The 17,406-nt window shown below is 32.8% G+C and overlaps 1 protein-coding gene and 1 long non-coding RNA gene across 3 annotated transcripts; one reads left to right on the forward strand and one right to left on the reverse strand.

Moving 5' to 3' along the window:
• The first annotated feature begins 624 nt into the window (after positions 1-624).
• On the forward strand, positions 625-11,612 carry LOC138123670 (glucose dehydrogenase [FAD, quinone]-like). 2 transcript variants are annotated; one of them, XM_069038448.1, is made up of 2 exons: positions 625-995; positions 8,030-11,612. In XM_069038448.1, the coding sequence occupies exons 1-2, from the start codon at positions 681-683 to the stop codon at positions 9,680-9,682; spliced, it is 1,968 nt and encodes a 655-aa protein (XP_068894549.1). In that variant the 5' UTR covers positions 625-680; the 3' UTR covers positions 9,683-11,612. The 2 variants fall into 2 exon arrangements, with proteins under 2 accessions (XP_068894549.1, XP_068894550.1); XM_069038449.1 differs by lacking the exon at positions 625-995 and adding an exon at positions 7,153-7,438.
• Positions 4,761-6,689, reverse strand: LOC138123671 (uncharacterized). Its single transcript, XR_011156882.1, has 2 exons — positions 6,339-6,689; positions 4,761-5,301 (listed from the first exon to the last, which is right to left on the reverse strand). It is a non-coding gene; the product is annotated as an uncharacterized lncRNA (long non-coding RNA).
• Positions 11,613-17,406: the final 5,794 nt, after the last annotated feature.

Genomic DNA, 17,406 nt, shown 5'->3' on the forward strand with positions numbered 1-17,406 from the left:
GCATTTTCATTAACTTGTACAAATAAAAACAACAAAATTGTCTCAATTAGTTACGAATTATAGAAAATTCGTCTCAGGCTGTAATATTTTTGCAACTGCTTTGAATTGTTCAACCCAGCTGAAAAAGTGCAGCGAGATTCAAATAATGTGCGTTGAAGCGCAACAATTTCCTTTCTTGTGATAAAAGTTGCCCCTTGCTCGGATGTTGCGGTCAGTCAGTATCTAGTTATTAGTTTTTTAATAAAATCCGAGCATTAATAGAATTTTGCGAAAAGCAGCAATTTCCGGTTTCACTTCGAGAGAGTGCACCATACCTGGTTTATCGATTTTTCTTAACCACCAATTTGAATATGATTCCTTTCTAAATAATGGAAATGCTGGTGAGAGGCAAGAAAATGAAAACAGGCTCGAATTTTAATCGGCCTAACGTTTAGTCAAAAATTTTAATTAGACCAGATACCTTTGTTCTTTTTGCCAATTGTGACTGTCTGATTGCGTAAAAGTAACTAAATGAAACACTGTCTATTTTTCCAAATCGACCAAATAGAGTCGTGAAAGCCCGGGAGTGGAAGGGCGACAACGGAGTCTAGAACATAAAAAATCCAACGCATAATATCTAAGCGTGTCTTTTCTGCACCGAAACGGAAAGTGCTTAGTTCGGTGTACGCCATAGTGGCAGCATGTCTTGGATACCTCCTAATTTAGCACAATCATGTGCGGTTCAAACCACCGTCACCACCTGTCAGCCGCAGACGTTTTTGTTCCTGCAACTCGTCACACAATTATTCGGACAATCTCTGGACTCTGATTACAGTTATGGCCAAAGTGGTTACAATTATTATGGTTCAGATTTTTACAACTTCGACAGGAGTAGTTTGGGCAGTGAGGGACACTATAACCAGAAGAGACAACAAGAATACGACTTCATCGTGGTAGGTGCCGGAAGTGCGGGGTGTGTTTTGGCGAATCGTCTCACGGAAATATCCCAATGGAGAGTAAGTAGAAATACGAAAATTACTAAAATTCTTGCTCAAATTTAAACCAGGTGAAGGGTTTTAAAACGTTTCCTCTTATTGTTTCTTCGACGGATGTCTAATTGATTATGTACTCATGAAGGTTTCTTTGAATCATTGACTTTGAATTCATTCTTCACCGATCTCACTCATTTTTATGAATAATTGTCAGTAACAGTTTTTAATAAATGTGTGAAACTTTAAGTTAGCATCGAATTGTGGAAAATCTCAGCTGTGAGAATAGTTGTGTTAGAATACATTATAAAAATTTACATTATCGGGTGTAAGGAATACTTTTTAAAAATAATTGGTTTTGCATGTAATTGTGCGTATCTTTCCAAACTTTTTTATTTTAATTAACGTAGAAGAGTAACCTCCACAGATTAGCTAAGACACTATACTTTACTGAAAAATTTATGGTAATTAATGCAGTGCAATATTTTATTTACTTGTAAGTAGGTAACTACTCGTATATTAAAAGTTTACTATGCTTCAGTGGTTATTATATATTTCAAGGTTTACCACTAAAATTCTGCCTGTCTAAGGGCCGGTTTTTCAATCGATGATTAACATTTTGATTAGCTAATCGTTACTTCTTGATTAATTTCAAATTAATCATGGATAGTGTTTTTCAAACGAAAATTCAATTATGATTAACTAACTAAAAATTAATCGAAAGTTTGTTACGTTGGTATTAACTTTTCTGATGCTTTTCTGTTAAATCTTACAACTTGGGGATTTGTCATTTGTGACAGTTTCAAATTTGTAATTTTGGTTCATGGTAATTTTAGTTAAAAACCATTTCTTAGATAAGTAAATGTATTAAACATGCAGGATTTATCAAAATGAAAGATCATTTTGTAATTAGCATGGCGAGTACAAGTGTGAGCAATTCAACTAAGCGATCTGGCAATTTCTCTGAAGAAGAAGAGCAATTGCTTGTGAGCCTAGTGGCACAAAATAGACATATTGTTGAAAATTGAAAAAAATAAAAAGCACAAAACAGTTTCACTGGCTGTAGATTTGTGTGCACCACAAAACTCTCCAGCAACGAATGATCCTGTTGCATAAAATCGGAGACTCAAAAGCAACTAATTTTGAGGTGATAGACAGTCATTTCTGAAACAAAAATGTTGCTGGTAACACCTGAATTTGATACAGACTACTCCATAACACTCATCGGTTAGTTGGATAGGAAATAGCTTCTTCTATTTTTTCTAACAATCTTTCTACTGTTCGCGAAGACAAACGAAAGCGACTAAAAAAATCTTTTTGGTTCCATTCTTCGAAGTGATTGGGCCTGAAACGTATAGTTTTTGGCTTTCGTTGCTCTTCATCACTACTATAAGCATTAACGTCATAAATATCATCAATCATTATTCTTTACTTATGGTTTTACTATTTTAATCATACATTTTCAATAAATCGGCAATGTCACTTTTGACGTTAATCATCAAATTCCGATTAATTCACAGAACATCGTATGATTAAGTTAATCAAGAATTAACATGAACTTTTTTGTTAATCATAGGTTGAAAAACGGTAACATTATGTTAATTACAAATTAAACCTTAATCAAAAATTAATCATCGATTGAAAAACCGGCCCTAAGAGTGAATAAATTTTGATGATTCAAGAGCTTTGTGGTTTTGAACAAAACTTTTACTAAGAAAAGTCTTATCACGTTCTAAAAGGTTAAAGAAGTTTTGTAAATTTAATTTTTACTAAAAGTAGTACTGAAAGCATAAACTGCGAGTATCTACAATCATTTTGATGTATCATTTTTAGCATTGTTTGTAAAAATATTTTGTAAGGATCTCCAAAATATTCTAAAATGTAGAATTTGGAACCATAGATTATTTGTAGACTACACGGAAATTTTACAATTACGATTGGGAATACCTGATTTGTAGTGTTGCAAATTTTCACCGCAATAGAATTATTCACAGTATTCAACGTAATTTCCTGAAAAAAAATCTACTAATGATGAACATGTTACAATTGATTTGAATTATAAACAGAATACATAGTGATTAAAAATAAGAAAACCAAATATTATGCATTCCAGAGTGAAAATTGAGTAAAATAACATTCCAGTCTTTAAAGTGCAGGTCGAGAACAAAAACTAATTCACTAGTAATAATCATTTAAAAGTTATTTGCTCTTATTGTTGGTTAAATCACCGATATAATTCTTGGAAAATAAAAAATTTATAATACGAGCCTCGATGGAGTAGAACTTTTCTTTTTGTTGTCTATTTGAGTATTTTATGTTTTGTATTAAGTTATTATTATTTGTGTTTGCAGTAATTAAAATTTCTAATTAACTTTCAATTTAAATATCAGTTGTAAAATTTATATGTTGCACAATAACCTATATGTGAGTATATTTCATCAGTGTAATCTTTTATAACTTAAATAATAATTCTTACGTAAGTTACCCATTGTACGCATGCCAAAATATATCCCAGTTTTTATCAACTTTCCTCTTATTTTCATAACATGCGGTTAAATTATAAACTGTTCATTATTGATATTGTTAAGTTATGTAATAACTTTATTTGATATAGGGCCGGTTTCACCAACGTGAGTTAAATTTAACTACAGATTAAAATACACGAAAACATTGTTATAACTTATAACAATAGGTAACTAAAGTAACGAAGCATTTTAACCTACAGTTAACGTTAACTGGCGTTGGTGAAATCGGCCCTTAATAAATTATAAATATTTATATCGCGCGTTCAAATGAAATCCTGGGCTGAGTAGGCGTTGGAAAAATTAAACCGTTTAGAACAGTGTAACGTTTGAATTTCCCGCCGTTTGATACGAATGACATTTGTTTATGTTTAAGCGGGACATAACTGAACATGTTTGTTTTCAGCACAGGGTGCCCTTAAATATTTGCTTCGAGAATAGGAATCGTTAAGTTATTCTTTAATGTAAAACATTGCAAAGAAAGAAAAAAAGAAAGATTTTTTTGGCTCTAAATTATAGGTTAGCTGTTAACATGCTCCATTTAATCTACGCTTTAAAAAAGCACAACAAGTTGAACGCGCGATACTATGTATTTAATAACGAAAAAATTATTCGCTGCCAAATACAGATTATTAATTAGTGAGTACATTGTAACTCTATACTTGAAATTTTTATTAACTTTAAACTTGAGTACGACATAACATCTGAGAACGTTGAAACAATTTTATTGCACATTTCCACAACGTGTTTCACCTAAGACCTGATGAGGTCTAAACGCCACAGAAAATACATTTGACAATGGGAACTAGAAATCTAAAAAACCTCAGGGATGTCCAAACTACTTCTTGTCAAAATATTATTTATTATTACACCTAGTTACTCACGAAAATTGAATATTGGGTTGCATTTTGTGTTATTACTGTTAAATCAAACATAAATAATTATGATGCCAGTGCAGCTTTTCCCTTTTCATTGTAAAAAATAAGACAGCTCTTAAATAAATTCTATATTTGGAACACAACATAATTACAACCTTTTATTTACAACTGATAATAACTCTCAATAAAAATCGAACAGGCTTGACTTAATTTTACATTTGAATTGAATAAAAAAAATTAATTATGGCGATGGTTAAATACCTGTTAACAAATGTCAAATTAGGAGTTTGGAGTGAATGGTTTAACACTAAAAAAATTTATGTGTCGGCATTGACAAGGTTTCATTATGTAGGTTATTGAGAAATATGTCGGTGACGTGAGAAAATTATAGCTGTTGATTTTTTATATTTTGACAAAATGCACTTATGTTTTTAAAAATCTTAGATACATACATACATACATACATAGAAAAAGATCATATTTTATATTTATACATTCAAAATAACATTTGGATTCAATTATAGACCAACAAAAAGACCACAAAAAGAAGATTGATAAATATAGATACTAGTAGGAAATTGTTCAGTTTAAATCAACAGCTACAGAAAATTACTGCTTTAGCCAATATTTTTATGAACAGCTTATGCTTATTCCTTAGTGGAATAAAATGACACTTACGTGAACTTTTTGCTAGTACTAAAGAGTTGTAATTTTGTCGAAGGTAAAGCCTAAAAAAATAGTTAATTAAAGTGATTTGTAAAGTCCGGAAAACTTCCTTCTAAAAAATGCATTGGTTCCGCGTGACACATGTTGGTTGTCGGTCGGTGGCCTGTACGTTGAAGGTTTCGATCAGCAATCAATCAGTAAACCTCTTTGCCCCTCGCGATGTATATTTGGGTTAACGAAACTGAATCCTTTTCTACATCGCCAAATCTAAAACACGTAACTCGTTTATCATTACTTGAAAGATCAATCATGCTGAGTGCTAAAGCTGCTTTGTTGCATTACGCGATCAAGTGAATACTACATATAGTGCAAGTGCAACCAATGTCAATAGTGAAAGTGTATTGTCAACAAAAAAGTTAAACGAGTCACGGTTTACGAGAGTTCATGTATTTAATCCACATTTGATCCTACACTTTCATGATTAGGAATTTTAAACGTAAATAATAAAGGAGCATATAAGAAACTATTATTTTTGTACAATACAATAATTTTAATGTTGATCGTTTCGATTGCGGTAGGTACATAATAACTGTGGCTTTTCATTGAAACATTTACAACTATTTTAATAGAATAATATCAGTGATGACTACTATTATCAGTGACAATAAATGCATTTTTTTGTGTTACACCCTGTATTCGGTAAATATAATAAACATAAAACGTAAATAGCAAACGATTACAACAAACAACTGTTTACTTATTAACATTGAAGGGCAATCCTGCGCTATTTTGACATTTGACATCTGATCTGGTATCCATGGACACGCCCACAACGGCCGGCTCCTCTTTAACCACAGCGGAACCGGTTAAATATTGGATAAGATTTCGTTATTTCACTTTTTAGAGGCTTTATTTTAATGGGGATAATTTAATTATTAAATATTTCGTGTAATTGATAGTTGTAATTGTAAAATAAATCGTGACAAATACTTCAAATGACTGGCCCTTAGAGGCTTTAAATTAATTTTTTTAATAAAACAATTTTATAATTTGCTTACTAAGGTGTAGTATATAGATTCACAAAACTCAGATAAATTTGCAAATCGTTAACGAAACGACAAATACAATGTTTCAACAATATCAGTTGTCATGGTTTTGAATTTGCAATGTCTTATCGAGCCTTACCGGGTTGCGTGAATGACTCCCTAAGAGGTAGACACATTAAAGTTGCCGTAAACAAAATAAAGTAAGTAAGTGATTAAAGTAAACATAAAACGATATAGATTTATGCAATTATTACCTACCAGAAAGGGATGTATTCGTCACCATGGTAGTTAAAGTCGTGATTAAATTTAATATGTGTGTCTTGATACGGCTCATTATCATTTAGATAACAAAGTAGGTTATTACTTTGCTAGAAAATTGTTTACTTCGAATTAAAAATACACATAAATCGAGGAAAATAAACATTGGAATTTTACAGACTTTCTTATATTTAAATACTGATATGTATATCGGTTAATTTCTTCTTTTCTCCTCAAAGTTGGCGTTGAAGAGTCGGTTCTGAACTCACCACTTGTCCGTCTGCTGAGTAAAAACGCAATCATAGAATAACAAGGAAAGTTATATTTAAACAGCTGATCCGTGATCTGTAATCCGTGGTGCGTTCACAATCGACTCTTCAAAGCCAACTTTGAGGATACATTTAAATGAACGCCCTATGTTTTTATAGCGGTTCAGTCTTCTTAATGTTATTTTGTTTTTTTACACTTGACTGATCTGAAATGGTTGGACAATCCAAGCCGTGACTCATCTGTCTATAGACACACACAATTTTCCGCCTCTGTTACACTTTTTTCTTGTTCTACACCGATCTCAAAAAGATTGTGTAGCGAAATAAGAGTGCTATATTATGGTTCTCCTATTTATCAGTTTCATGTCTTGGAGTGTTTTGTGTGTAGTTTACTTATCATTGACAAATAATTGATGTTAACAATACAAAAATGTAAAACATGTAAAATATATTGTTTCTTGTCAATTAAAGCATTTGCTAAATCACTTTACTGAGTGAGTAAAAAAATTACCAACTTTACTTCCTGATTTAAACGTTTTATAAAAACTTACAACAACAATAATGTCTTCTACAGAATAATAGCTTTTGGTGGAATATTTAGAGCAAAAAATGATTCTGACATGTGACAAAATTATAAACTGACCTTCTAAAATTCACTTTTTACATACTACCGTAAAATCTATAAATTGTCTTCCACTATTTGTGTCATTTTGTCCAGAGTTGCAGGTGAAATCAATTTCTCTTTAGGAAACCATCTTATTAAATGCAACTGTTATATAATTAAACGCGTGTAGATATTGTGATTTTTCTATAGATCCCGAGCAAGTCAAGGTAAACCTTTCAATTACTATTAGTGTTACTCTCATTCGACTCCAGTCTCACCGTGTCTTTACTGTAGGCTGTTATATAAGTTAATGGAATTTCAGTGGGTATTTGGAAAAAACTGTTTGACGTATACTGTAATAATAAGAACGGAAAATCTGAGGGAACATATCCTTACATTTTAATGGTTTTAGAGCCAACTCTGTGGATATACGGTACATTAAGTCTAACCGTGAAGGACCATGCAATTTTACAACTTAACAAAATTTATTCATTATACGGATGTCAAAGCACATTACACTTATTCGATTAAAAATATGTGCCATGTATGAACGAGCACTAACATTTTTCTTAAATGACCCAGGAAAACCATAATTAATAAACGAGTCATTTGCAAGGTAGTCTCAATTAATCTTTATATAGCAACATAAAACAACCACTGCAATATGCTAAAATGCAATGGAAGATATTCGAGGAAGTAAATTGAAATGCTGCAAGCAGGGAAAGTTGCAATATTATTACTAATTAACACTTTCACATTGACAGTAGTACCTACATACTCTATTTGTATATTATTAACTTGAAATATATTGTCCACAGGTTCTGCTTCTGGAAGCTGGAGACGAGGAACCTGAAGTAGCCGATGTTCCTTCCTTCGCACCTATGCTGCAAGGTTCCAGTATCGACTGGAACTTTATGACCCAACCAGATCCTAAAAGTTGTCTGGCAAGACGTAATGGACAATGCGCTTGGGCTAGAGGCAAAGTTATGGGTGGAACTTCGACAATAAATTACATGATCTACATTAGGGGAAATCCGCGAGATTACGATGAATGGGCAGAAAATGGCAACCCAGGTTGGTCATACGAGGAGGTTCTTCCGTACTTTATTAAATCCGAAGATAATCACAATCCCGACAAAGTAGCACCAAATGCCCACGGTGTAGGAGGATACTTAAGTGTTGAACAATTTAATTATCAAGACCAAAATGTCGTAGCTTTGTTGAATGCTTTTGAAGAATTGGGTCTTCCTATTTACGACCAGAATTCAGGCGAACAAATCGGAGCCAGTTTGCTTCAAACGACATCAAGGAACGGCCGAAGAGAGAGTGCAAATGTTGCTTTCATCAGACCGATTAGAAGAAAACGACGAAATCTAGTCATTGAAACTAACGCCTACGTGCTTCGAGTTCTCATCGATCCTAAAACCAAAACAGCGTACGGTGTCGAATACGAAAAGAATGGCCATTTGGTTCAAGCTATTGCAAGAAAAGAAGTTATAGTTTCTTGTGGCGCCATAATGTCTCCAAAAGTTTTGATGTTAAGTGGTATCGGCCCAGCTCGTCATCTGCAGACTTTCGGAATTCAAGTCATCAAAGATTTACCCGTAGGATACAACTTACAAGATCACACGACAATTGATGGTGTAATGTTCTCATTAACAAACAGAACTGCAACTACTGCAACTGATGAAGAGCAAAATCGTGACATTTATTACTACAAAGAAGAACGAGCTGGACCCTTGTCGTCGACTGGTCCTTTGCAAATAAATGCTTTTGTTCAGACCAAATACGAATTTGAGCCAGGTCGTCCCGACATACAATATTCCATCGATGCAGCCAATATTCAAAATATGATAACTGATCCAATTTTATCCGCTGAAACTAAGGTGACTCCACTTGCTTACTATGACGGTTTTATTGTGAGACCCATATTACTCAACGCAGAGAGTAGGGGTGTTATCAAACTAAACAATACAGACCCGGTGTACGGTTATCCGTTAATATTCGCGAACACATTTGCAGAAGAAATTGATGCCCAGAGAATAGTTGAAGGAATTAAACAGAGTCTGAATTTACTGAAAACTCGATCTTTGCAAAAACTTGGTATGAACTTGGTTACGAGTCCAATGCCCGCTTGTGATGGTTACAAAGTTGGAACTGATGAGTACTGGAGGTGTCTAGTTGGGTCTTACACTAGCACAATTTATCACTATTCTGGTACATGTAAAATGGGACCGCGACACGATCCGGGGGCAGTAGTAGATCCTAAGCTGAGGGTCTACGGTATTAAGAATTTGCGAGTCATCGATACGTCTATTATGCCGAGGGTTGTAAGAGGTAACACCAATGCTCCTACGATTATGATTGCTGAAAAAGGAAGTGACTTTATTAAAGACACATGGTTAAAGAAGAAAAGTGCTTCGAAATTGAACTTCAAGCAAATGCTTAAAACGTTCCTCTTAAATTATTAATGTTTTCAAGATTCTCATGTTTATAAAGCATCTTTTTTCTTAACCATGGAGATGGTGTGAGCTTTTGGAGTTATGGTTTATTTTTCAATGATAAAGAAATTCAGTAAACACATGGCTGTTAATATTTTATGAAAATGGATCAAGAAAAATTGAATACCCACATTCCTTTTTAAAATTAAAAGTTTCAAAAATCACTCACGAAAAATTAATTCCCAAAATCAGTAGGTGATTGATTTATTTTTTATAACACTGTAACTTTAAATGTCATACAACTAAAGGCTGAGCAAACATTATAATAGCGGATATTATTCTATATTTTTAAATCAACATTTTCAAAGACTTGGATGCTTAAATAGAAAAATATTTCGAATTTTTAAAACGAAATAATGAAATGATTTTAGGGTCCAAAGTAATGTAAATTAATACAGTGCAGTGCAGTACAATTGTCCAATTAAATAGAGAATTGAGAAATAATTCTGAATTCGTCTCATAGGTCAAAGCAAGACACTGACATTGATATTTTTTGAAATAGTCAAGTTCAAAGTAGGTACACATGAAAATGCATAAAAAACTGAGTTAGCAATGGAATATATATCGTTATTTTCAAATGCGAACAAATTGAGTTTTCACGTCCTAGTCTTCTCTAAGATTTCAAATTTCGGCTAACAGACTATCAATATTCCACCAAACTCATTTTTTTCTGCAATTTTGCTTTACTTTAAATTGATTATCTCAAAAACTGTCATTGTCAATGTCACACATTGACATATGGCCGAATTCAGAATTCCCACCTCTATCCAAATATGACGCAAACAATATGAGGCGCCATTTATTTAAAAAGGACTGTCGATGACGTCACAGCGTGCACCAATTGAAATAATGTACATTTAAAAATAAGATTAAGATTTTGATTGTATCGAATTAGTTCCAGACTTTGCACTCACACTGAATAAGAAAGTGTAAATAATAATCAAAAAATACTGTAAGTTGATTTGGTTTTGTATATTAAATCATCTCATGGTTCAGACCCTGTTACAAATGCGTACGACGATTGTCGTAGGACAACTGCCTTTCTTTGTTAAACGAGTATATAAATTGGTCAAATTTTTAAATAATTTTTTATCATTCCATTATCATTTATTGACATAGGTTTCAATGAGTTTATATAATAATAATAAAATACTTCCTCGAATGCACACGTAATCTGTCTTTGCAAATTAATTTCAACGGTCTGCTTTGATAAATTTGTCTAAAATCTTAGTTTTACGACTGACTGGCAATACATTTAACAGTTTAAGTGCCATGACGGACACCTGTGTCCGTTCTTGTTGCGCATTGAAGGTTGTCTAGGACGAGAATTTATTCGGTCTAGCATAATGTCTGATTCTTTTTGCCGTCAAAGTCAGTAAAAAATATTTTCGTGGTTAACGGTATAATACGCGCATAATTTCAACTGTTCAAAATAAAATTTGGTAATTATAAGATCGAATGTTGTCAATAAAAATGTGAAAAGGAATGTGTTGTACATGTAACGATTATTCTGGTTTTTGCTGTAATTGAAAGTAATATATTAAGTGCGTTTCATTTAGATTTAATGATTAAAAATAGCTATTTTCCTTGATCCATTTTTGACTCAACAGAAATAACATCGCAGTCATAATGTATGTATGTAACTACTTGTACCATGTTTATTTTTTTTTTACTTTTTAGTAGTATTTTAGTTAAGTAGTCATTTCGTTGTAACAGTTTTGTACATATTGTTAGCAGTGAATTTTTACCTAAAGGACCAACCAAATGTGTTACCAAGTCATTTTGTAGTCAGAAGAAACATTTCCTAGAATAGATTTGTTACTTTTCCTACCATATATGTTAAGATGTCTTGTAAATAAAACAAGTGAAGTATGTATAATAAATAATTTTAGCAAATCAATCCCTTACATTTTTTGATGGTGCATTTTTCTCTTCATTAAACTCGTAGAAGATTACTAATTGGGGCAATTACGTTTACGCAATTCCTTCTTCCTGGTGGAAATAATACAAATTTAATACAATATCAAGCATCACAAATCAAATTGTTACAGATGAGGAAATATTAAATGGAATCACTGTTTGTGATATTTATTTACATGAACCATACGACCAATTAATTAATTTAAATTTGCGAAATTGAACATTGGAGTATCCATTAAACTTGGCAAATACACATTACTGTCTGAAAATTGGTATTGTATTGCTTTGGTAAATTCGGCTAATTGTATTTCGTTCGCATAAATAATGATGTCCGTTTAACTTGTATCCAACAACAAGTTTGTTCAGCATTATAACTTTGTGCACCGAAGCGTAATTGTAAATTCGAAATTCAAAGTGACTGTTAGGGTGATCTACATATTATATTCGATTATAAAAACACCGAATTCTTTGATGTTTCATGTTGTTAATGTACTTTCACTTTACTTTTAGGCGTTTAAAAAGGATTGCTTTATTTTCCAAAATCCTAAAATGGGATGGTTTCGTCTCAACTTCAGAAATTTCTAAATTACAAAACAATTGATTTTTTAATGCAATTAGTAGGTAATAATCTATTAGGTATTAAATCTATTATCAAACGAGTGAAGAGTGAATATTAATAAAACAATCTACTGCGACCTGATTTGATTGATTTTACACATTATAATACGGTATAATCAAGAATACTGTATACAGAGTATTTCACGGGTGATAATGAGCCCGGCGAAATTGAAAATGCAACCCACAATACATTTCCAAAGTGAACGTATTGTTTTAAAATGAAATTATGAATCCATGATGGCTTTGCTTCCAATATTTTTTTTGCCACAACTGACATTACGAAAAAGTTAAAATATGACAATTAAAAAGTATTCGAACGATGAGAAAACAGACACGATCTTGATTTATAGCCAATATAATAAAATTACATAATTCTACTGTTGCGCGTTTATGCAGCCAATAAACATTTTCCCAAAAACTTTTCGTTTTTTCACAATTTCATTTAACCAAGCGAAAGACGTTTACGTCAAAATTTACGAAACTGCACAGTTAACTATGTTTTATGTTTTTTAAATCAAAACCCACGTTAACTTTGCAAATGTATTGTGGGTAGCTTTTCAATTCCGTCGGGCTTAATATCACCCTGTATCAAAATTCATATTCTCAATTCCAGCAAACATAGTTTTCATTTAGTTGTGTTACAGTCTCCATATTTTAATTTATTTATCTTTTTGTATAATTATAGTAGGAATCAAAAGTTATAACATGCTGAAGAACAAAAAAAATGCAAAACTCAGAAAAAATCAGTTGTTTGCCTAAATTTGTTTATTTTTGTTTACATTTCTAACTCTCCAAGGCATACATAGATGGAATTAGACGGTCTATGTCTCCTTGTGGTAGGTGGGGACAGGTATGCTGCACACATCTTGTTGGCGGTTCAGTCGAGAGGTGAAATTTGATCGATGCTTTGCACATGTCATGTGCTCTATTAGTTATAAATCTGGAGATCTTGACGGCCAGTCAAGAATCTCTATGTTGGACGTTTGTAATAGTTATTTTCATATGAGTAGCGCTGTCAGATCACTCTTCAGGTATGAGGCCGAAATTTGAAGCACGAGGCGTCAGCTAAGTAGTGCAAAAGAGGCCGGAAACCTGAAAACTGACAGTGCACGAACGTTGAATAACATTTTTCGTGTTCGTTTGGGCAAAAAAACATTAATTTATTGTAAATTTTGAAGTTATCTTTGACAGATGTCAAGTTAAGTATATACCAACCGGGAAAGTTTATATATTTAGTTATATACCACATTCCCGGTTATACAGGGTGACTGACGAAAAGCCTTTGATGCTGTATCTTGCTTATTTTTTTTCCGATTTGAATAAGTAACACATCAAGTGAAATAATTTTGAAAACACTTCATTACCAACTAATTAAAAAAAAATCTTCCGTTCAGTTTTTGACAGATGAACATCAGCTTCTTTTTTTCAAATAGCACTGTAAATTTTTTTTTTGTTCAGTATTGTAGAGATTTGTCTTCTGAATATAAAAATTCAAAGAACTATACCCATTCATTAAACAAAAGTCAAGAAATTAAAAATCAAGTGACCAAAATAAAGAGAGAAGTTTGTTCTAAATGCTCGAAATGACTAAGTAAGCTCTGAATATTCATTTGTCAAAACAGTTTGTTGATAATAATAATAATGTTGCTGTGGAAGAAAATTTCCAAAGACGATTTAGTGTTAACGTGTGGTGTGGCATTTTTGGAGATAGAATGGACTAGTGGGTTCCTTTTTATTGATAGCAGTCTCAATCATACAAAATATCATATTATTTATTATCAAACGAAATAAGCCACTTTCTGGATGAGATACCATTAGCAGTGTTGAATAGAGTCGTGTTTCATCAGGAAGGCGCCATACCACATAATGCACACATGAATTTTGTATTTTTAAATCATTTAAATTATGTTGGTGAACGATGAATGGGTGCTCATGGAGCTATTCGATGGCCCGCTAGATCCCCAGATTTGAATCCATTGGATTTCTTTATATTCATTGGAATCTTTCGAGACAATGTTTATTTGACCTCACCAGGTACCCAAAAGAGTAAAAAAAAGGGTAGTGCGAGTATGTCAGGAAAAACCTCGAAATTTTGTACTGAATGCAAAAGTGGGCATTTCTAGAAGGTATCGACAGTGTCTGCAACAGCATTGAGGAAATTTTGACCAACCAGAATAGATTTTGTATTGTTCACAAATTTGATTACTTGATTTTTGATTTTCAATTTTCTTCAATTAATAATAAAAATACATTTTTTGTTTTTTCTTTTAATGTACGAATATTCAGAAGAAGATTCTTTATAAGAACGAATAATAGTTATTTATGTATTAAGGGCATAATCAGGAGATTATGGCACGAGGGAATGTTTAAAGCCCGAGGAACGAGGGCTTTTAAATTCCCGAGGGCCATAATCGACAATTATGCCCGTGGTACATACAACGTTTTATTCTATTTTATAATTTCTAAAAGATTCAAACAAATATTTAGTTTTCCTTGAAGGAAATCAACTAAAAGTTGTGTCCATGCAAATTTAATTAGGTATTTTGATGTTGTTAGGGTTACTATGTATATAATCTATGATTTTCTTTAATCGAATAATGTTTGATACCATTGTTTGAATAATTAAACCAACCGTTGCTTGGAAGATTTTTGACAAATCCGGGCCATAAAGGCCAATTTATGCCCTCATTTGGGGGCGTATAAAGACGATTATTGACCAAAATAGAATAAAAAAATATGTAGAGTGTAATTTAAAAAAAAAAAGTTGGCTATCGTCTGTCAAAAAATAGATGTCGAAAAAAATATCGAATAGGATAATAATGAAGTGTTTTTCGAACTATTTTATTTGATGTGTCATTTATTCAAATCGCATAAAAAATAAGTAAGATACAGCATCAAAGGTTTTTCGTCAGTCACCCTGAATATCTCAGGAAACGAACACGAAAAAACTTTAAAGTTCGACGAGCTGTATGGGGTCGGGCATTACCTATCCTGCTGAAAAATTATATTAGTAAGAGTTTGGAGATCCGGCCTAACAACTGGTTGCAGAATTTTGGTGATATGCCGTTCTGCTGTTAATTTACATCTAAAGAAGACTGGAGGTGAACTACTTCTCAAGCATACACCTCCCACGCCATAATTCGTTCAGTGGTTGCTGTGTGATTCTGCGCTCCTTAGTAAAACAAATAGGATTCAGGTCCAAGTCCCATTCGATTCTAGATCGACACCAATGAAAGCGACAAGCCTTGTGACACACTGTAAAAGGTAACATCCAAAAAGGACGATAAGCATTGTGATTTACAGTTATCCTGGAAAGCATCACAAACTTGCCGTCAATGTCGTACAGTAAAAAGTCGCAGATACTGTTCGTCGCTTCCTAGGACGACGAGAACCTGCTCTAGGCAAATGAATATGTCTATCAAACAATCTTTTACATTTTCTCACAACCGTAGAAATGTAGAAACTTTAATTTTAAACTTCTGGCTATTTCTCGTCTCCTTCATACCAAGAATTTGGCCCGTTTCAAATTCTGGTAATTATCCAGCACGAATTCTGGACATTTAAAGAAATTTTAGAGATTTATTGTTATTTAGTTGTGCTATTTTTGGTTTAAAAACCAAAGAAGTATTGAAAATACGAAAATCGGGTATCGAAATAGATAGTAGGTATCTTCAAGCGAAAATCGCACCTTTGTCTATCTCCATAGAGACGGTTAAAGTGTCTTTTTTTCTGAGCGGAGTAGAAGTGTCCCATAGGCGGCTCGACCATTGTAATCGTTTGCTATTCACGTTTTGATAATTTTTGTTGAATTTAGCGAATAAGTGATGCCATTGAAAACGAAATGCACCTCGAGAATAACAGAATAATTGACGCAGATTGCGGCAAAGTATGTAGGATCTAGTCCCACCAAAGTCCCGAAAAGTGTATGATTGCTAGATAATGCTCATGATGAAAAATATCTGGCTACAAAGGTAAAATTTCTGAGTTTCCTAGAGGAAGAATTATAAATTATTATTGTAGGTTATGTCTGACCGGCGCTTGTGTTGCGATCAATTCACAAATTTGACAATGAATGATATCGAAGATTTGGGTTCTGCTTTCTTAGTTAAATTTCAGGATACTAATAATAAATACAAATCGCGATCATTCACCATTTTGAGAAAATTTTACCTGGAAATTTGTTGAAAATACAACAATGATAATTTAGGTAGTGTGATATAACATATAACACAAAAATTAATAAATATTTAGAACTCTCCCTTGCTATGAGAAATCTTTGGTGTTTAGAAAAAAAATCGATTTTACCACATAATTTCAGCAACGGGAATAGTACCGCAATCTCTTTTTAAAAATTTAAAAATTTTGGTCTTGATAAGCACTGCACTATTACTTGATAGTATTATCCGTAATAGTGTATGTACTCCGTCAAAATTAACGTGCCGCCGGGTGGTGGAGGGTTATGAAAATTCAAGTAAGTACCTACCAATAATATTACAATGGAAGTAGGAATTACTGTTACCTTAAAATTTAAAAATTGTAATACACATTAATGCAACTGCAGGAAAAGAAATAAATGAGTTCATATCCAATTTTTTTTTTGTGACCCGCTTGAAGAAAAATAGTATATCATTCAGAGTAGAAGGTCTTTTTGTGCTTCGCCCAGTTGCCGACCGCAACTGGGTTTCGGTCTTCAATCTCTGGGCTTGGCACAAAAAGACTCACTTCTACTGTTTATGATATAATATACCTACTATTTTCCAAAAACACTTCAGCATGATTACTTTAAATATATTCCTAGAACTGATCATGCAATAAGGTGCAATAAAAAATAGCCAAAGTAGCCTATAAACAAGGTGTATATTTTATCTTACGTCTTTATTTGCCTGACCTCGCTTGGATGTGGAAGGAGTTGTTTCCATAATTTCCCTAGTATTATCTACTACTTCGGCTGTTTTTTTTTCGCTGCCGATTTTCTTCAACACTTCCTTTTTTTATAAATAATTCAGCAGTTTTCCTTACAATTTGGTAAACGTCGTCATAAGAATGGTCGGCTGCTTCGGCGGGAATAAGTTTCTCAAATTCCTTATAATAGGGAAGAAAATAAAATTTAAGAACCTATTCCTAATCGACGTTGACTATTTTTTTTTTCATTGTAT

Source organism: Tenebrio molitor, chromosome 2, assembly GCF_963966145.1.
Source record: "Tenebrio molitor chromosome 2, icTenMoli1.1, whole genome shotgun sequence".
NCBI classification, from domain to species: domain Eukaryota; kingdom Metazoa; phylum Arthropoda; class Insecta; order Coleoptera; family Tenebrionidae; genus Tenebrio; species Tenebrio molitor.

What these genes read in the sequence shown, in the direction of transcription:
- LOC138123670 (XM_069038448.1), top strand. Translation starts at nt 681, where the DNA reads ATGTCTTGGATACCTCCTAATTTAGCACAATCATGTGCGGTTCAAACC. An exon ending in CGGAAATATCCCAATGGAGA is followed by an intron (nt 996 to 8,029) that starts GTAAGTAGAAAT and finishes TATTGTCCACAG; the next exon opens with GTTCTGCTTCTGGAAGCTGG.